Below are 21,212 nucleotides of genomic sequence, written 5' to 3'. Positions count from 1 at the left end.
AAAAAGAAACTTAGTGGTGATCTTCAAAATGATGCAACTCATGTAGTGTGTTTACTGCTACAAGCTCATCTGTAAACAACATATTGCTCAGAATATTTAAGTTGATGTAAAGTTACAGATAGTCAATGTACACTGCAAGTAGTGGGGAAAATCTCTTCACATACATTCTGGGAATGGTTGTAAGATGTGAGAACAGCAAATACAAGTCTTTCCAAATTTTGTTCTGCATTTTCAGGTACTCTGTGGATCGACACACAGATATGGACAGAATATTCAACATTGATTCTGGAAATGGTTCCATTTTTACATCAAAACTTCTTGACCGAGAAACACTGTTGTGGCACAACATTACTGTGATTGCAACAGAAATTAGTAAGTGTGACCTTATGCAGCTGCCTTCCTGGACTGGTGGAGTGAGTGTCCCAGCATGGGCTACTGGAGCATGGTGGAGACCAATCAGCACATGGTGATGATCCTGCTCTGTAACACACATTAAGGGAAAGAGCCCTGGCGTGGCGTGCAGTGCCATTCCTTCTATTCAATCAGAAATGCAGAGAAAGCCATGGAAGCTCTGCAGTAGGGAGACAATACATTGGTGTATTTATCTCTCGTATATACCAATGAGATTAAATTGGTACTTGTAGGATTTTATTCCTAAAAGCTTTTAAATCAGAGCGTTACTGAAAAAGCTAGGAAGAAAAATGGACTCTCAGCCATTAGATATGGGAGTAGGGTACAAGAGGGGTTGCATAGATTCTAAAATATAGGCATTATTTAGAAGCCTTTGGTTATTCTCCCACTTTCTACAAAATGTAATATCAAAGACTTTGCAGTCATAAGAGACACAGATCCTTACTTATCTGTGGAATAACAATATAAGCAATATAAGCTACAAGGTAATCAATAAAATGTTTAGGATGAATTTTATAGTAGTCTCCATGAAACACAGGGCAAATAAATTGATTATACACAATGAATATGAATGCATATTATAAACAATGCATGCAATGAAGTATTTAAAGGAAAAGTATATTTTAAATGGTATTTTGATGTTTAAAAGCAGAGTTAAATCATGGCTTATGTTATGGGTTTTTAATATTAAAAGTTCTAAACATTGTTATCTCAGTGAGTTTCTAGTGTGAAATATTCCACATAAGACGGTTTATTCAGTTGTATTGTTTTTTTCAAAATAACACATGAGATTGGAAGTGGCTGAAGTATACTGGGTAGAAAAATAAATATCCTACACAGGCAAAAACAAGGCTTTGCTTTTTGAAAGTGAAAAGGATATCTCATTAGACATTTTTAGATGGGAATTTGCTCTTCAGAATTTTTGCCAAGGTAGTATTGTGCATACCAATAAAAGCAGACCCTTAAAACTTTAAAATCATGAAATCTCCCACTGAAAAGAGCCGTTTTTAGTATGAAATTTTACATTTTAATGAATAATCATTTCATAATACTTTAAGCTATATGTCTGAAATGTATTAGATTTAATGTTTCTATGGTATATGTTAAGGAATTAGTGATTAAGATCTTTTTAATAGTTTTTAAATCTAACAGATATAAAAGTTGTTACAGCTTTTTGGGGTACTATGTGATATTTTGGCATCTATAAATGCTGAACAATGTCAAATCAGGGTAAATATATTTACCTGTTCAAACATTTAACATTTCTTTATGGTGAAAACACCTTTGGTTCTTTTAAATACAGAAATACACACTGCATTAACATTATCTGTAGTTTCTCTCCTGTGCAACTGAATCCCAGAACTAAGACTTTTTAAAGTTCATATTCAGCAGCTCTAACTTTAGAATTACAGACGCAAGAGCTCATAGGAATCCTATTGTCAAACCTGCAAGGGGCCTCTGATGTCACTGAATCCAGAGCTGTGTAACTCCAGCGCACTCCCTCCCCAGGCCTTTCCGCTTGCTGTGTCCCCTACCTGAAGAGCCAGAAATACTCACCAGGCTCAGTCTTTCTCTTCATTTATGTCTCTGGCTGAGCCAAATACATACCAGAGAGATCATCTGTACATCCCATTCATCAGAGCACTTGTCTCTCTCAAACCTGTTTTTCCTTTTTGATGTCTCTGCAGCATGTACCTTTGTATACTGTGCATCTCTGTGACTACAGTTTGTCTACTCCCAACAGAGCAAAGCTCCTGGAGCAATGTGTTTGTTGTGTTCCCTGTGGTCACCGCACTTCAATTATTGGCCAGCACACAACAGGCACTGGATGATCACTAGCTAGATTCTATTATTAAAGTACCTTATAGAGTAATATCTAAAATTACTGTACAATAACAATTTCATTAGTCCCTGTGTTAAACATTTCAGGCATGAATTTACAGCACAGGAACTGATTGTTCTTCTAGGAGAGAGTCTTCCGTCAGGCTCTGGATGCTGGGGCAAAAGGAGCTGACTTCTTGAAAGCTTGCAAATATTTATCAAGTAAAGAAACATATGAGTACAGTAAGTGAAGAGCACAGAGAGAAGTGATTCCAAGGTCTCTTTCTCACATCTCAGGCTACCCATGAGATCAGCACAGAACATGTTCTCATCTCGGATCTTCAACTGATAGAAGCAGACTTCAAAGTCTGTGGAAAATTGAAATCAAAACTTGTGTTTATTTTCTTATAAAAAAAATGAACTTTTCCTGGAAATTTTCTTCTAGGAACTTTTGGAAGTACCATTGTATTATTATTTTGGGTGAACACCAGGGTTTTGGAGTCAGACAGATCTAGCTTATACCCCATATTATCTCTGTGAGCGCAGATACCTGAACTTTTTGCCTCAGTCTTCTCATATAAAAAGTTGGGATAGTAACTGTCAACCTTAGAAGTCTGTCAGGGTTAATTAAGACAGTACAGCAAAGTACTCAGCATAGTACCCAGCACCTGATCACTCACTATTCAGACTGAAAAACCATTCTTTGATCTCCTGCTGGGTCATTCATTCCCCACCTTTTTCCTTTTGGCCATATGTTTTATTCCATGTGCCTGCTTCCTTGAAAACCTACCCCCAACAATCCCTTTCTTGACTTGGTGTTACTTAGGGCTTATTATGCAGTTGTATGATATCAACATGAGGAGTTTTGTTTTCTGGGCATTTCTGTAGGTGTATCCAACTCCAGAAGTATCAGACAATCTAACTTTACTTTTTTGCCACCACATGGGTACTTAATGCCCTGTATTATTTGCAGCAGCTTTTGGAAATTGGGCATGAAAGAGTGAATGAATGTTGTTTCAAGGAGACAGGCAGTTAACATACAGAGATGCTTATGTGTTTCTTTTGGCATGTGATAGATAACCCAAAGCAGAGCAGCCGAGTGCCCCTCTACATTAAAGTTCTAGACGTCAACGACAACGCCCCAGAATTTGCCGAGTTCTACGAAACCTTCGTTTGTGAAAAAGCAAAGGCAGACCAGGTGAGTCTACCAGACAGGCATGTTCATGGTCAGCATCGGGTTAATTTTTCCCTGCTAAGGATTCAGATGATGCACAGAGCTGAGAACTAGTTTTGAATTATCTATGAAGGGGATGCTAAGAAAATGAATATTATAAATAAGAGCCAGCACGAATGTTTAACTTGTGTAAGAGGGCAAACAGTTTTTAAGCACTGCAAGCTCATCAGTCTCCAAGACAGATATCAATTCCAAATTCTTCCTAACTTTTCATTAAAATACATTAGTCTCAGCTTTACTGGAAAAATCCTTATTGGTGAACAGATAGCTTAATTACCATATGTACTTGAGAGTAATAACTAGAATATATTTTGCAATTGCCTATAATTCAGTTTCACTTATTTACATGGCCCATCTGTACAAGTAATACAAATTCATGAATGTTTTACTGTCTTACACATTTGTCCCTACCTGAAATAAGTCCTTGCTGCCAGTGATATAAAAATATGTCACAGCGTATGCGCTACTGAAGTACATGAGCAAATGGGAAGCCAAAGTTAACTGTGTTTGGAATTTTCATTTGCTCTTTAGCTTTTTTGCCATCTGATAATTTATGCTTATGCCAAGATTGCATTTCTGGGAAGGCTGTCCTAGAGGTGCCTCTATTTTGTTAATTGGCAATGCTATCACAGATTGTCACAATGTTTTATAGTCTTGAATCCCTCTAGGGCCATGTTTCTCCACCACGGAGATTTTGTTCCCCAGCAATGTTTAGGAACACTTGAAGACATTTTTGATGGTCACACCAGGCAATCCTGTACAACAAAGGGTTATTGCTTTGTGTGTAACTTCCTGATCCATAGGCTTACTGATAGAGCAGATCCATTGTATTGTTTCAAAGGGTATCATTTTTCATTACAACTAACACTCTTTCAGTCAAGTCATTTACTGGAAAACTGTTGAGTTAGCAAAGTTTGATCACAGCTTTATGGCTTTTGTTGTAGTTGATTCAGATCCTCCGTGCTGTTGACAAGGATGACCCATTCAGTGGGCACCAATTCTCCTTCTCTTTGACCCCTGAAGCAGCTGCTGGTTCAAACTTTACCATTCAAGACAACAAAGGTAAACAAGCTCACATTACCTCTGCTCTCTGTAGAGCTAGATCTACACCTGTTTGTGTGTGTATAAACAAACATTCCCTAGAGCAACGGGTCCAATATACAATGCCATGTTCGCACATATTTACCAATTTGCTTTCCGGTTCCAGACAACACTGCAGGAATCCTAACTCGGAAAAATGGCTATAACAGACACGAGATGAGCACCTACCTGCTGCCTGTGGTCATTTCGGACAACGACTACCCAGTTCAAAGCAGCACTGGGACAGTGACTGTCCGGGTCTGTGCATGTGACCACCACGGGAACATGCAGTCCTGCCATGCCGAAGCCCTCATCCACCCCACGGGACTGAGCACGGGGGCTCTGGTTGCCATCCTTCTGTGCATCGTGATCCTACTAGGTAAACTGCTTCTCCCTGCATCCTATCTCTCCATGGGGAGGGGCACCCACTGTTACTGTGACTCTCTAGATTTTTCTGCCTCCCCGATTAAGGCTTACAGCCTGATCTAGGTGAGTAGTGTCAAATGCTGAGAATCTGTATTGTTCAATGATGAACTCATTTCTTTCTTGAAAAAAAATGGCTTTGGAGAATGAACAAATGTGGAACTTACCTGTGTTTTTGCTTGCCCTGGGAATCATCCTACCCAAAGAAACTTTCATTTATCAGTCTGGGAGTGAATCTCAGAAGGATTTGAGGACAATATAAATATGCCCTTTTCATTTTGTTTGTTGTTTAACATTTAACTTAGCAAACATTGTTAAATTTTAAAGAGTGAAAGTTGTCCAGCATGGAGACTTATGATGAAGCCCTTTCTACAAAAGTAAAGTTTACAGATCAATAGGAAAGTGGGAAGAGGAGTATATAGGCTTTTTCTCTCTCCTGCAGGAAAGTAAGCTATGAAATGTTCTTTAGCCTGGCAAATTTATTTTAATCTATGCACTTCAAGTCTACTACTAAGAAACCACTGTTCTCTGACTACCATATAATGTCTATTACACTCCTATCCTGGACTCTCATACGAAATATCTGTGATTAGAGAAATAAATCTGGGACCCCAAAGGAATTAATGTAATAAAAAATGAAATGATTCAAATGAAATTTCTACCCCCAGCCAACTAATTAAGCTTACAAACTGAACTCTTAATTGCTCAAAAGGCCCTTGACCATTGTGAACTGAGAAATCAAAACGTAACTTAATAATACGGTCCTTTTGAAAATAAAAGCAAGATCTACAAAGCATGCCTATTCAAAGGAAAAGAAAAAGAGTAAGATGTTAAAGTTAACTTAGATGACAAGGAGGAAAATTTTTTCCAAAAAGCAATGAAGACAGAATCACTTTCAGAAAAGTCAAAGAGGACCTTCACTTCACCAAGAAAGGAGTGAATGCCAAGGGATCCCTGTTCGAGAACGTCACATTCCCAATCAACCTTGCTAATTATAGCAGGCGCCTTGAGACTCAACTGGAGAACTGTGATTCCTTTTGTCAACTAAGATTTGGGAGAAGTATTTTAAGATATGAGGCTAAATAAAAACTGACAGTGTGCAAAGACAAATCGGTGTTTCTAATGGTGTGAGTCTGTAAACATTCTTTTGGAAGAGAAGGATATGAGTGTTCTTTTTGATCAAAATGGTTCTTTTTTTTGGAAGCCCTGGATCTTCAGGGATTTTTTCCCAAATGTGAACCATGGACCCCATGGGTGAACCGTGGAAGGAGAGTTGAGTCTCATCTGACAAAGGTGACTCTTCCCCTCATCATCTTCCCCTTCCTCCCAACCAACTCTGTCTTCCCCTTTTGTTTCCCTCCTGCAATGAATTCACTGTCTCTTCATCCCTGCTAATTGGCCTCAATGCTTCCCACAACTTGTCTCATCTCTTTGGTAGTCAGTACCTAATAAAAAAGGAGGAAAACAGAACTTAACCTTTTATTGAGTTCACACCATAGGTCCCACAGGGTGTAAGGTATAAAAGCTTTATTTCATGCCTCATCCTCAGAGTCATCTGGTGTATATTTCTCTGCATCTTAAATATGCAAACTGAGGCTCCAAGATAGAGAGCCATGCAGCCAATTCTAACAGGTGGTAGAACTAAGCTCCAAGCCCTGCTCTTCTGCCACATGGGCCTGTCCTCCAAGTTGTAAGCTTACAAAATGTAGGGCAATTTCCAAGGCTGAAAGGGAACCCTGAGTTGGAATGGGATGACTGAAGAAAGGGGAGAAAAATATGAGAGTTTGTAAGAGAAGACAGACATTGATATATGAAAAAATATAGAGTCAATAAAGTGGATTGTGTGGTATCTTGTTTTTATAAAAAATAAATAATAATAGAAACAATTAAACTACTACATTTCATGTCTACATGGTGCCTTAACATTTGCAAAACTTTCACATTTACCAGGATACTTCAAAAATTTCACAGAAAAATAAAAAGTAAAGTTTAGGGACAGCTATTTGGCCTAGGGGTTGAAACACTAGCTAAGACATTTATACATCACATCAGAACCAGAAGGGAAGGCTGTGGTTCTCTGTCCCCAAACTCCCATTCCCCTGCAGAAGGTGAGTGGCTCCAAGGGCCAAGGATGCAACCCTTCCCTCCTCCCTACCACTGCCCAGTTCCCTCTGACCCAGCAGCAGGGATCCTGGCTTCTTCTCAAACATGTCAGGCACATTCCAGAAAGCTCTTGGATAACTCTCCCTGACTCTGCTCAGGTGATGTAAACTCTGCCCAAACAGCATAATCATCCCCTCAACCACACCCATAGCACTCCCCATCTTTCCTTCTTTCTTGTTTATGTTCCACTCACCATGTTCTAATACTTCCCTTGCTTATTTATCTGGCATTTATTTCATGTCTCCATCCCACTGCTCCCTCCACCAACTTGCTCTTTCTCCATGTTTCCCATTGATGGTGCCTAGAACCACACAGGGTACACAATGGTCACTACCTACCATTTCTTAAAAGAATGACATTTCTTTCTTGAATGTCTTGAGTGGATGTGATAAATGGGGTTTCTTTCTTGAATGTCTTGAGTGGATGTGACAAATGGGGTGTCAGAATACTCTTTGGCAGCAAAAGAGAATGTGTATAATTACTCAACACAATGGGAAAATTGCATTTCCTTCAGAAATAGTGTATGCCTGCAACATGCCTCATGCAAGTCCCTTAAGAGAGTGGGCATTTGAGGGTGATTTGCATTGCTTGTACTTATGACATCTCTAAACATCAATTTCCTCCTAAATGCAATGGCGTTATACATGATGGCACCTTCTCTGTAGAGTTATTAGAATAACTAAATGAGATTCACTACACTGGAGCACTGAGCATGGTATTCAGCACCCAGAAGGTCCTCAAGAGGAAACTAGTTGGAATGATTCATAGCATTAATGTCTGAAATGTAACATGGAGATATGTAAGAATGCATACACCTGCCTATTAGGCAGACAGATATACTTACCATGAAGAAGTCATTACTATGATTCTTGGTGTGATAATTCAGTTTTTCCAGCTCATAAACCTTGGGGCATTTATGGGGGAGATTGTAGAAAGATGTCACTAGTGTTCCCTATCATAAACTCCCTAGGACAAATGCATTTTCAGCCCTGGGTGGCTTTTTTCACTTGAAGCTGTTGCTTTGTTTTCTATCTCCCCAACCATACATCCACCCATTTGTAGATAGATGTGTCTTTCTACGGGTGGCATAGTGTTTAGTATTATACTACACTGACTGTGAAGAAAGATCAGGAATTATTTCAACACAACTCTTGAGTTGCCTCTAATTTGTGTTAGGAGTAGGAAAAAAAAAACAAAAGAACAAACATTTGGGGCAACAAACTTATAAAAAAAAACACGAACCTTTGAAAAATAAAGTTCTCACTGCCTTCCGTATTTCTCAAGTATTACCTGTAATGTTACTTTATGTGTTGGAAAGATGTGCTCATACTCACATCTGTGCTTTACAAATATTAGTATCTCAACTTTGAGTTTTCAACCAATTCTATACTTGTCACAAAAAGGGAAAAAAAGAGCATAGTGCAAAAGTTATTTTAGGTGTGGAGTTATGCAAAGCCCTCACACATCCCTCAAGGTGCCAGTCTTGTCCTAATAACCAGTGTCAGAGCTTTGTAGGTGTTCAGTATAATTTGCACACTTCTCATGAAGCTGTAGCTGAACTTTCTATTATGATTTGATTTTTCCTTACCTTGAAACTGATTTTCCAATTCAAAGCAAAAAGACACTACTGATAAAATGTGACAATGTTTTATCCCCTACTTAAATCATAACCTTCCTGCAAATATTTACTCCATCTTCCGGCTGCTGCTTTGATTATGGACGGAGGCAAGTACATCCTTAGAGAAACCAAAGTTGAGTTTGTCTTTTCTAGAGAACTTCAAAAACTTCACATTTGAACACAGTATTTTTTTTGCTGACATTAACTGGGTGCCAAATTAACTCTCCCTTCTCTTTCTGTTTTGTTTTTCTGCATCCAGTGACAGTGGTGTTGTTTGCAGCTCTGAGGCGGCAGAGAAAAAAAGAACCTTTGATCATTTCCAAAGAGGACATCAGAGATAACATTGTCAGCTACAATGATGAAGGTGGTGGAGAAGAGGACACTCAGGCCTTTGATATCGGTACCCTGAGGAATCCCGAAGCCATAGAGGACAACAAATTACGCAGGGACATCGTGCCCGAAACCCTTTTTCTACCCCGACGGACTCCAACAGCACGCGACAACACCGACGTCAGAGATTTCATTAACCAAAGGTTAAAGGAAAATGACACAGACCCCACCGCTCCGCCCTACGACTCCTTGGCCACCTATGCCTATGAGGGCACTGGCTCCGTGGCCGATTCCCTGAGCTCGCTGGAGTCGGTGACCACAGATGGAGACCAGGACTATGATTATCTTAGTGACTGGGGCCCTCGATTCAAAAAGCTGGCAGATATGTATGGAGGGGTGGACAGTGACAAAGACTCCTAATCTGTTGCCTTTTTCATTTTCCAGTACAACACTGAAATATGTGACATGGCTATTTCCTTCTATTTATCCAGTACTCTGTGAAGGGTTCAGTATTCCAGCCCAATCCAAAAGCCAATGGCTACAGTCCCTGCGGATCCAATGTTAGAGACTTTTTTCTAGTACACTTTTATGAGCTTCCACGAGGCAAATTTTTATTTTTTAGTGCATCCTGTTTACCAAGTCAGTGCAACAGGTGCGAACTGGAGGAGGGAACAGGGAGCTGCCTTCTGTACTGTCTGGGGGCAGGTTTTGAACATGCTCATTAACACTGGCCTGGAGTTTCACACACTCCAACTCAGGTCAGCTAACTGCTCTGACTGTACATTCTACAAGCCAATGGGACAAGGGGGTGTGCTTTATTGGGGAAATACAAATAAGTGAGGGATAACTGTGGAGTTGCTCCTAATATGTCAGCTCACAAGGTTGAAATGAGCTCTGGGAGGGTGTGTGTTTCTGTCACAAAGAACCTAAAATGACATCTGCCCATCCTGTTTGCTCGTCGAGAACTCTTTCTGGCACCAACTACCATTTCAAACATCAAAGCCACCACTGTTAAAGATTCCTATTCCTCTAAAAAAAAAAAAAAAAAGGTACAAGCAAATTGAATGGTAACATTGAAAGACAACAACAAAAATTTGACAAGTCCTCATTCCTTGCCACAAAGTCATAATCTATTATACATTAGACTTGAAAAAGTTTGCTGTTATATTTTAGAAAGGAAAAGAGAGAACAGCTAATAACATTAACAAAGGAAACATTTAGCATACTTCAACTTTTGGCCACCAAATATATCATGGATCACTTGAAATTCTTTCAACTACTAGTAGGTTAATGACGAATGTGTTTAAGATCATAAGAGAATTTTCCTGAGATAAATTTAACTCCCTGTCTGTAGTTGTCATCAGTATTATTCTATTAGACTTGAAAGTAGCAGTGTGAGGTATATTTCATATTTTCCAGATACTTCTTACCCAATTATGTTGAATTAGTAAAATTAAAAAAAAAAATTCAAGCCTTTCTCTCCAAGTTCAGTGAAGAGATTAGCGCCACCCTAGAAGTTCCAGCTCATTACACCCAGAAACCTCTGCTTATTTTTGTAACAACAAAGATGTACATGAACACATTGAGATCATGGTGAAAGCTCCACAGTCCATGTTCAGAAAATGCTTACAAAGGGAAAGTGTATTCCCTTCAAAAACAGCATTTAAAACGATTAAACTGAGAGTTGACTTTCAAAAGTATCAATATAATTTCATTGTTTTTAACTTTGTTTCCTTGGCAACTGTGCCAACCTTGTGTTTGAATTAATGATAAGAAAATGATCTCAAACTACAACAGAAACAATAATGCAAAATCCAGTCAATCTATTATTTCTCTAATTATGCAAGTAGCAGCATAGCCACTTATGATACAGAGGGCCCCAACTGAACTGAACTAATATTTCATCAGGTTCAAATCATTTATTTCATGTGGTTGTTCTAATGGCTTTCATCATTAGAATCTCAGATTGTGCAGTCATCAGAAATTTCCAAAGTACTGTAATGAAAACATCCTTGTTTTTCAAACTTTAAAAGGCTCTGTACATATATATATGCTATATATATATATATATATAATATACTCAAGAATAGGCTTACTTCACTTATTAGTCTTAGGGATTTATTTTTAATGTTTATTTTCTTCAGATAATCTCAAAGTCATTTCCACTTATGGTAATGTCTTCTCAGAACTTATTTTCTGTTTGGAAACACACTGTTGCCAAGTTTTCTATAGATACACTCTCTAGCAATTAAGCACTGGCGCCTTCCAAGCAAGAGAACTGTAGTACCTTGGGTCACCCAGTAAGAATGAAACCATTTTACAAACATATTATTCCTTCACTTTCCTGAATGCTTTCTTACTTTGTAACAGATGGCCCTGAATATTATCACATGTTTCGTGTTTGGGCTATATCTTATTTCTGTGGTTTTCTTTTTTAGTTCACATACAAAGATACACACACACACACACACACACACACACACACAAGAAGTGCAAATAAACCACTACAAGAATTTCACTGTAATGAATCTATACATATCAAAGCCACAGGTAAGTACTGGAAAAAAGATAGTTTAGCAAAACTAATTAAAAGGAATTAGTTATTTATTTCAATAGAAAAGCATCTTGATCACATTATTTACTATAAATTAAAGGGTACTTTATGCTATGTTTCCTGTGAGGTGATAAAGGAAACAAGGACAGTCTCCTATAAAGTAAGATATCATCAAAAGTTTATCTGTTCAAAGTCTTGGCACTAACTGGAATTTCTGAGAGTTGACACTAGAAAGTTCCAAATTAAACTTTATTTTCTCTTCTAAGTGAAAATAAGCAGCTGTATAGCAGACTATTTGATATGTAATTGGCAGGGCATTTTATCCATCCCTGAAGATGACAGAGGATACTAAGAAGAGTACACTAAATATGACTAAATATTGAAATACCTGTTTCATCTCTTTGTTACAAAAGCTGTAGATGATGAATTAAATCTACAGGAAATTGGATCATCTAAAACTGGAACAGAATATCTCATACTAGAGTCCTGTAAGTGTCAAGTTGGAGTGATATTTCCCTTTAACACTTGAGCAATATGGAAATAACAGCTACAGTTCCATCAGGCTCCCTCTTATAGCTCCGTCTCACCAAAACAACAGGTCCAAATACCATTCCATGCTCAAATATATACACTGGGCCTTGGGCAAATTCGAAAAATTGCTGGTTTCTACAGGGGAAAGAAGTCTTTGGCTCAATTTTCAAAAGTTGGTGTCCTGATTTCAGATGGCAATGATGCAAAAAAATATGGAAACAGAGTTGTAAGAAACAAAAATGTTCAAAATTGCCTGAACTACCGAGAAGCATCAACTCACTCAACACAAGCAGATTGCTTTTACATGTGCTTACATGTGCTTACATGTTGCTTCAGAAGATGTTAAAACCTTTCTGACACTTTTCCCATCTCTTTTTTTTTTTTTTTTGCCTGTTTCTTAACTCATTAACATATCCTGTGAAACAAGCTGAAATTTTAAAAACATTTTCCCACTGCAGGCTCCTTCACTTTGGGACCTGAAAAGCCTTAAAAACACTTGTCCCCAGACAACAAAGCAAATGAGAGATGAAATGTGTTTTTCCCCAGATAAGAAAACGAAGCAGCAACAGTGGTACCCTAGAATCAGAGAGAGGGAGAATCACAGTAAATATGGGACTTTTTTTTTTCTTTCTTTCTAGTTTAGGACTTTTCCCAAGGTTCAGCTACCACCTTGCTCCATTTTCGATTGCAAAAAAGGTGGTGACTCGATTTTAACCCAGTATAAAAGCATGTGGCTTAATTTTCATTTTTCAGCTCCTGAAAAGCTGTCCAAGACAGTCTTCAAAATTGAATCTGTGTCCTAGGAACATCCAAATTTTATGGTCCCAAAATAACTTCAGAATGCTCTCACTACTTTCATTTTTAAGTACTAAATTTTAGATGTAGTGATTTGCTCAATAGTATCTTCCATTAAATGGTTGGCTTTGGAATACACATGTCCTAGGAAGAGAGAGAAGGAGACTAGGAATGCGGCACTCCTAGATTCTGTTTCCTTGAGAGCCAGAAAAAGGACACAGCTGAAAGGCAAGAGTGGGGTTGGTTCCTAGAAGCAAAGGAGCATTGCGATCAGGCACTCCATCATCTGAACTCACCCTCTCTAGGGACAGAAACACATTTTCCTCTACTAGCCACTGGTTGTGCCGCGGTGCAATTACTCTGCAAGAACACTGCAAAAACATGATCCCCAGTATTTTAAAGTGTAGCCTCTGAAACAGATCGTGTTAGCACCATTTTAACTCTCTTGAAATCTTTTCTTGAATGGTGACATTCTGGCAGGGGACTCCAAATCCAAGCAGCCTGCTGTGTTCAGCTTAACACACAAGGGCCCAGCCTTCTTTATCACATCTCAAAAGTAGAAAAGGTGCGGTTGATGACTCTTCAGGAAGATGGACTGTTTCCCAGGCTCTAACAAGCAGCTTTCTTTTCCAGGGAATGCGGAATTACAGCGTGGTCTCCTTAAAAGTTCGGTGGCTATTACAGCTGCAGCATTTTTAATCTCCCTTTGGCATCTTTATGGGATGATTTTCTACAGGGATAATTCTCTACTAAAAATATCAGGCCCCAGCCATATTTAACATGGAGAGCAAAACACTCTTAGAAAGGAAATACATTGACTCATACACTTGTTAAAAGTTAATAAAGAAATAGCTCATTTTTAAAGCCACAAGTTTATGGTCTCTGCATCGTTGATTTAATTTAAGCATTGCTGAGACAATCTTTAATCCACTCCCCATTTTGTAGTATCTTATTTATGATGCATTTTCGTTTTTTAATTTGTGGGGGCACAGTGGTCCGACAGAGCCATGGATGAACATGTAGCAAGGAGGTCAGATGGAAACAAAGGCCATTACCCACAAAATTTCAGACAGGACTGGGGCACTTAGCCAATGAGCCACTAGGTAATTAGATTGATTTTAAAAAGGGCTTTTACAAGTTGCTTTAATTCCATTAAAAAAAAAAAATCGACCACAAACTCAAATTTCTCCTCCTCCACTGGGGTTAATTTGACAAATGAGGCATGGACCCAGCATTGTGGAAAAAGCCTTCTGCTATAATGAGATCTTGGTCTTTCTTATGAGACTATGCTATTTATGTAAATATGTCCGCAGGCACCTTCTATAAGCTTTTAGTTTTCTATGATCTTATTAGTTTAGTCTTTATTAAAGAATCAAATGTATAGACTCACTAGGCATTCGGGGGGATGCTGTGTAGCAAATACGCCACAGATCTGGCTCAGAAGAATTACAGGAACACTTCTGGCCCACTGCACTGTTTTGTTTGTGATTATTTTCATTGCCATGAGAGTAAACTGCATAGGGATAGGCCTTATAATAAATGCTATGTGCGTCTTCAGTAGCACAGAGCTAAGGCAACTTGGCATTCTCCCACTGTGATTTGTGATTTTCAACCCAGAAAATAAAAGCTCTTTGGTATCGATTATTTTTAATGAGAAACACTTCCATGTATCAATTGAGCCTGATGCCACCAATGAAGATGAACAAGGTGCTGTGCTCATGTTGCTTTTCTCAGTGTTGCTCATGTCTTTGGGACATGATACCTGGTAGACAAACATTCCTGCTCAGCTTCCATCCACGGTTCCAGTTAGGGAGAATCTCATCACTTTACGGCTTCCATGAGAAAGTTTCCACACTAGAAAAATGGGGTCACGACAGTTACCTGTTAGTGTGGCCGGGTCTTTTGTTTGTAGTCCAATGGCAAATATAAACTCCTTGAAATGGCTTCTTTGGTTTTGCTTTGTTTTCTTAGACTTATGAATTTGAAAAGAATGCGATTTAAAAAGCAATTGCTCATAGATTAAATATGCCTTTTGCAAATCAATTTTTGTAACAAGTTATTTATATGATATTCCTTAATAAACTGTTTTTTCTATCTGGTTTTTTTTTTTTTTTTTTTGCAATTCTCTCAAACCATTGTTTGTAATCACAGAGTTTTTTTTTTAATATTCACACTTACACACTTTATCATTCTGAATCCGCTGTTCTAACCTCTCAGCCAGCTAACTAAAGCAGACTTGTTACACAGTAATTAGCTTGTAAACAATAGCTTCTCCCAGCCAGCAACATGTATCACTGGTACTGCCCGCCAGACTTCTTATTGCTGGGACATGAAGAACTCCATGGTTGTTTATGATGGTGCTGTATCAAGAAGAAAGATGTTTATCCTCATGGTAATTGCTTTGGATAAAACAAAGGGGGAAAAAAAAGGACAGTTCTATACTTTTTTGCTCCTCCCAAATCTCCACCCTTCATTTCGCTCCCATGAAAACAATTGTCTGTGGATCTCTGATTTAACAAAAGAAAAAGCAAGAGCCAGATCAGATTGAAATAAGAAGCAAATTCTTCTAACTTTCTGATATTATGAGTAAATAAAATGCTGTTAGCATATTCAGAGCTATCATATTTTACATGTTTGTTCTCTTTGAGCTGGCTCTCCTGCCTACAGAGGCTATTTTATAATTAAAAAAAAAAAAAAACCTGGGAAAGTTCATTGCTTTGCGAAGGAGATTTTCCATCATGCATTCATGGGTTCCAATCTACTGGGTTCTCCGCTGTGTGGTGTGCCATAGCACAAGAAGCCACAGGAGGACAGGTTTCCCTCCTCCCTGGAAGCTCCTGGTTGAGGACGTGGGGCCATAATCTCATAGCGTAGGTACCCACTGGAAATAAGCCTTCAGAGCAGCCTTCTGGGGGGGGGGAAGGGCTGGAGGATGAGGAGGGGCTGGGAGTAGGGGCTTAACAGTGACTGAAACTGAGATCAAGCAGGCAAGAAATCTGAAAGAACAGCAGGAGAAAAGAGAAGCTACATAAGCAACGTAACTGGTCACGCAGCATCAGAACAGGAAGATCTTGAAACCATGCAAGTTAGACACTTCTTGGTTTGCCGTTTTTTTATATTCATTTTATTTTCTGTTTAAAAAGCAGAGTTATAGCAGAGAGAGAAAGAGAAACAGAAACAGAGAGAGAGAGAGAGAGAGACAGAAAGAACTCCCATCCATAGGCTCATTCCCCAAATGGCCACAACGGCCGGAGCTGGGACTGTCCAAAACCAGGAGCTTCTTCTGGGTTTCCCGCAATGTGCAGGAGCCCAAGCACTTGGGCCATCCTCCACTGCTGTTCCAGGCATGCTAGCAGTGAGCTGGATAGAAGTAGACCAGCCAAGACTCAACCCAGCGCCCATATGGAACGCTGGTACTGCAAGCAGCGGCCTAACATGTTGTGCCATGGCCCCAGCCCCAGCATCAACTTTTGGTTTTTGACATTTGGTTTAAATTCAACTTGGTTGGAAACTGAAAACTAGATAAGGAAACAGCATGGTCAAATATAAATATTACAGGGGCCAGGATTTGATTTAGTGGTTAAGCCAGCAGTAAAGATACCCATAACCCACCCTGCAGTGCCTCAGTTTGAGTCCAAGTTCTTTCCTGACTCCAGCCCCTGGCAAATGCAGACTTAAGGTGTGGGAGGGAGGGAATGGTGATGGCACAGGCAATTAAACTCAGGTGATGCTTCAAGGATTTGATACCGGCATTGAGTTTTTGGCTACTGGCTTCCACTCTTCTCAATCCCAGCCACAGGCTATAATTTATAGAGTACGCCAGTAAGAGCGAGTGCACTCTCATTTTCTCTCTTCCTCAAATAAATGAACATTTTTAAGCATGCAGATATTAGCTTTTTGAAGGATACATGCGTTGTATGAATAAAATGCACGCTGCTCTAGAGTCAAGCCCCTCCCCACCCCACACACCTCCAACTCTGTACAACCTGCAGGGCCATGGCTCCTCGGAGGCAGATACAGCCACCAGAATCTGTAGGACACTGGGAAAGTTCCCTGACCCAGTGAAAACACAGGCAAGAAATACAGTGAGATTTCCAAGGACCCAGTTCAGGAAGCCGAGTCCTATAAACATTTAGATACGGGAAACCCTTTCCAGTCAGCATAACAAACCACCCCCCCCCCATAATAATTCTTAGTAAGTATGTATCAGAGTAAGCAATCCTAACACCCACAATGGAAAAAATCCACAGTCTACATAAAGTTGATTTTCATTCCTGAAAAGTTCAGCCTTTCTTCTCCCCACAGCAACGCCATCTGGAGCACAATGCAGCAAGACATCTCTTGGCAGGCAGATGGCATCATATGACCCCAAACTAGTAACCAAGAAGGTGGGGTATACAGGTCAGCACTCGCGTGTCTGCTAAGCATTGTCTTTCTCAGGTTCCCCCCAGTTTTAGTCATCATCATACAAAAATCATGAGCTTGTTACCTGAAGAGAAGGTATAGAAGAAGCTCACAAGTTCAACCTTTAAGATGACAATTTGAGGCAGATGTTTGGCCTAACCATTGAGAAACACATCACAGCGCCCAGGTGTGAGTGCCAGCTGCTCTCAGTTCTGGCTTCTTGTGAAGGTGCACCCTGGGAAGCAGCAAGTGACGGCACAAGGATTTGGGTCTTTGTTGCCCTCATGGAGACTTGAATTGCCAGCTTCTGACTTCAGTCTGACCCAGCACCGGCTGTTGCAGGCATTTGGAAAGCAAATCAGCAGATTCTCTCTCGCTCTCGCTCTGTGTGTGTGTGCTTGTGTGTCTTCTTTCTGTCTCTCCATCTTTAAAATGAATAACTAGGGACCCAAGTGAAGTGTCTGCCTACAATGCCAGCATCCAATTTGAGCACCAGTTCGAGTCCCAGCTGTTCAACTTCTGATCCAACTCCTTGCAAAAACTGCAACACATGGTCCAGATACTTGGGCCCTTGCCACCCATGTGGGAAACCTTGATGGAGTTCAGGCACCTGGCTTCTTCCATCTAACCCAAACCTAGTTGTTGAGGTTATCTGGGGAGTAAACAAGCAGATGGAAGATTTCTGTCTCTCCTTTCCTCTGTGTCACTCTGACTTTCAAATAAACAAATAAAACCTTTGTGAAGAGAAAATAACACTTTAAAAAGGAAAAAAAAGACCCTTTTAGGAGCTGTTTGGCCACCATCCTTGAATTCAACCCAGGGCAGACATCACTAATCAACAAATACATGGATTTTTCATGAATCTCTTGGATGCAACCTTCGAATTGCTGATGAGAACCAGCAGTTCTCAGCAATAGAGTAACACTGACCTCCTCACCATCCCAGAGCTAATGACAAAGTTCAGCAGTGCAAAATTAATTTTCACTCACTGTAACTTTGGTTGACTTCTTACCCTGGGCATTTGTGAAGAGCATTCTTGTCTTGCAACTGTCAAAACTGTAGCACAAAGGAGCTAAAAGCCTCAGTCTGCTGTTACGATTGCTTCACATCTTTATTTCATAAATTTGAACTAGCAGGTATCTATCTTTTCTTTGCCTGATTCAGATATTAATTTCAGCTGGCTGAGCCATTGTCCCTCAGTAACATTCCCAAACTTTTACAGTCATTCTGCAAAAACACATTTTAATGTCTGCTCTGGAGGCACCGATTAAAGTAATGGGAAGTGGGTATAAAGAAGACAAGCACAGCCCCTGCCATCAGGGCCGCCAGGACTTCATGTCCGTTATTAATCTTAGATCGCCTGGCTAAACATTTTGTATTGAATGACACCCTGAGTCTTCAGAGTACTTTTCTGGGTTTCATATTCCCAAATTCAATACTTTTCCAAATATGCTATGAATAGATATGGCTCTTTAAAAGAAGTGGATTGTCTCCTCCTCCTCTCTATAATATACGTATCCCTTTTGTAAAATGTCTCCCTTGACATATTAGATCATCTTTATTGCTTCCTGAGCCATTTAGTCTCAAAAAGTTAAGTTTTAGCAGTGAATATGTCTTGTTTGCACATTGGTAGAATGTCTTCTTACAATTGGTAGTAAAGGATAGGTTTTATTAAAGCTTTTAACTTTGCTTAGCTGCCTGATAATAATGCCTTACATTTATACAGCACTTTAGATATAACTACCCTATATATCACTTAATAGAATTGGCACTAAAGCTCTGTACAATAGGCAGTATCATTCCCAGTTAACAAAAAGAGTAGGGTCATTTGCCTGTAGGTTCCGATCACACCAATTCTAATTAAGCTCACTTCTTTCAATGCAGGCTCTGCAATCCTGCCACGGATCCCACATCTCCCCTTTACAAGCGATGTCCAATCCTATCCACTTGAGAGAACATGCCCTGGGAGGAAAAATGTATGTTTTTTTCTATATATAAATTAAGATGACTGTGGACTCTTTGAATGGCTTCCAAGACATTTTCCCTCCTTCACACCAGTCGACCAGCTTTCGGAACAAAAAGAGTGTGAAAAGCAAAATTCTGCTCATTAACACCAATCATCCAACAGATTTCAGTAACAAAATCAAAACAGTTCTTAAGGATGACCATTCTAGGAAATCTAAAATTTCACCCACAAGGACAAAAGCAGTAATTGCCTACATCTGCATAATCTTTTGACGTTATCTTTACACAAACGTGACAATACTGAGCCATCTGAATGCAGAACCCCTCCACTGGGTGGCACTGGGTGGGACAGGGAGGAAGGGATTGAGGCCTTTGTCTCCCCATTGGCGATTTGGAGTGCCTGGCCAAAAGGGAAGGCCTGAAGGAAGAAGGGGGACCTGCTCTGGCCCCCATTACTCACTGCATCCATTTCTCCATCCAAGTACTGTGACATGTTATTTCCCTCAAAAAACCCAAATGCTCTGGTAGGCAAGCTGGTAACAGTGGGGCAGAGAACCGGCTACAAATCTTTATTTATATTCTATAGCCAAACTTGATTTCTGGATTTTTTTAAAGGTTACCTACTTTTATTTCTAAGACAGAGGGAAACAGAGATCTTCTAACTGCTGGTTTACTCCTCCAAATGTCTGCAACAACCAGTGCTGGGCTGGATAGAAGTCAGAGCTGTGAACTCTGAATCCATGTCTCCCACAAGGACAACAAAGACCCCCGTCATCACCTGCTGCCCCAGGGAAGAACATGGACAGGAAGTTGGCCACCACTTGCTGTCCCCCAAGTAACAGCATGCACAGGAAGCTGGCCATCACGCACTGTCCCTAAGAGTGAGCACGCACAGGAATCAGGAGCCAGGCACTCTGGCACGGGATGTGTGTGCCTAGGGCAGTGTCTTCACCACTGCACCAAACACCCATCTCCTATTTTCTGTTTGGAACCTTGACGCCTGTGAGCAGCAGCATTCAACCCGTGACATTTGGGGTTTCTCTCTGCAGTCTTCACTGATGATGCAGGTAAATTCCAAGGGGCTAAGCGAATGTCAAGGGCTGGTGTTAAGAGGAAAACATAAGGCATGGTCAAAGCTTAAAGCTAATCTGCTGAGAGAGCGGGAGCAAAAGATGGATTCTTGAAATATATGGTAATTCTCCATCCCAACCTTCCTTCTGTGCGTCCTCCCGCTCATCATAAAAGGAGAGCTGAGAAGCTTATCGATCAGCAATTGTTTTTATGTTATTGTCATTACTTCTCATTCTCAGAAGGTCAGGATCAAAAGCTTAAGAAAGACATTTGATTCCTTCCTGATTTATGGCTTTGCCATGGATTCAGAAAGGCCTCAGAGTTATCCCAGATTGTCACTACTTCCCACTGAGTGCTAATTTATAAGTGTTTTCTGATGTATTACTACCTCAACCGTTATAAAAAGTATCTATGTATAGTATTAAAATGTTCTAAATAATATATTATGGCTTGAGTCAATCTTTAATCATTTCTGAACATTTATGATGAATACCACTTACTTCATCTGTAAAACACATTGTTTTGTTATCATGACTTGAAAACATGACAAGCTGTTTTCTGGTTTGCAAATATATTTCCATGAAAAAATGTTTTAAAAATTAAGGAGCAGGTGTTCAGCCTCGCTGTTAAGATACCCCATCCCATATTGGACTGACTGGATCTGATTCCCAGCTCTGGCTTAAATGTCCTATTAATGAATTCCAGGATGCAGCACTAACGTCTTCAGTAATTGACTTCATGCCAACCATAGGTGGCCTGGGACTGCATTCCCAGCCCTAGTCAATGAAGGCATTTGGCAAGTCACAAAAATT

The 21,212-nt window shown here is 39.8% G+C and overlaps 1 protein-coding gene across 2 annotated transcripts in view; it reads left to right on the top strand.

Moving 5' to 3' along the window:
- The window catches only part of CDH6 (cadherin 6), a 122,215-nt gene extending 110,978 nt beyond the window's left edge, over positions 1–11,237 (top strand). For both annotated transcript variants that reach the window (XM_004583631.3, XM_058680032.1), the window contains exons 8-12: positions 236–372; positions 3,309–3,430; positions 4,411–4,528; positions 4,674–4,925; positions 9,010–11,237. In XM_004583631.3, coding sequence (XP_004583688.2) covers positions 236–372; positions 3,309–3,430; positions 4,411–4,528; positions 4,674–4,925; positions 9,010–9,500 — 1,120 coding nt within the window. In that variant the 3' untranslated portion in view covers positions 9,501–11,237. The remainder of the gene's footprint in view (positions 1–235; positions 373–3,308; positions 3,431–4,410; positions 4,529–4,673; positions 4,926–9,009) is intronic.
- Positions 11,238–21,212: the final 9,975 nt, after the last annotated feature.

The sequence above is a fragment of the Ochotona princeps genome, chromosome 23 (genome assembly GCF_030435755.1).
Source record: "Ochotona princeps isolate mOchPri1 chromosome 23, mOchPri1.hap1, whole genome shotgun sequence".
Lineage (NCBI taxonomy): Eukaryota > Metazoa > Chordata > Mammalia > Lagomorpha > Ochotonidae > Ochotona > Ochotona princeps.
The sequence above is the reverse complement of the archived record's forward strand: the minus strand, read 5'-3'. Positions and strand labels throughout refer to the sequence as shown.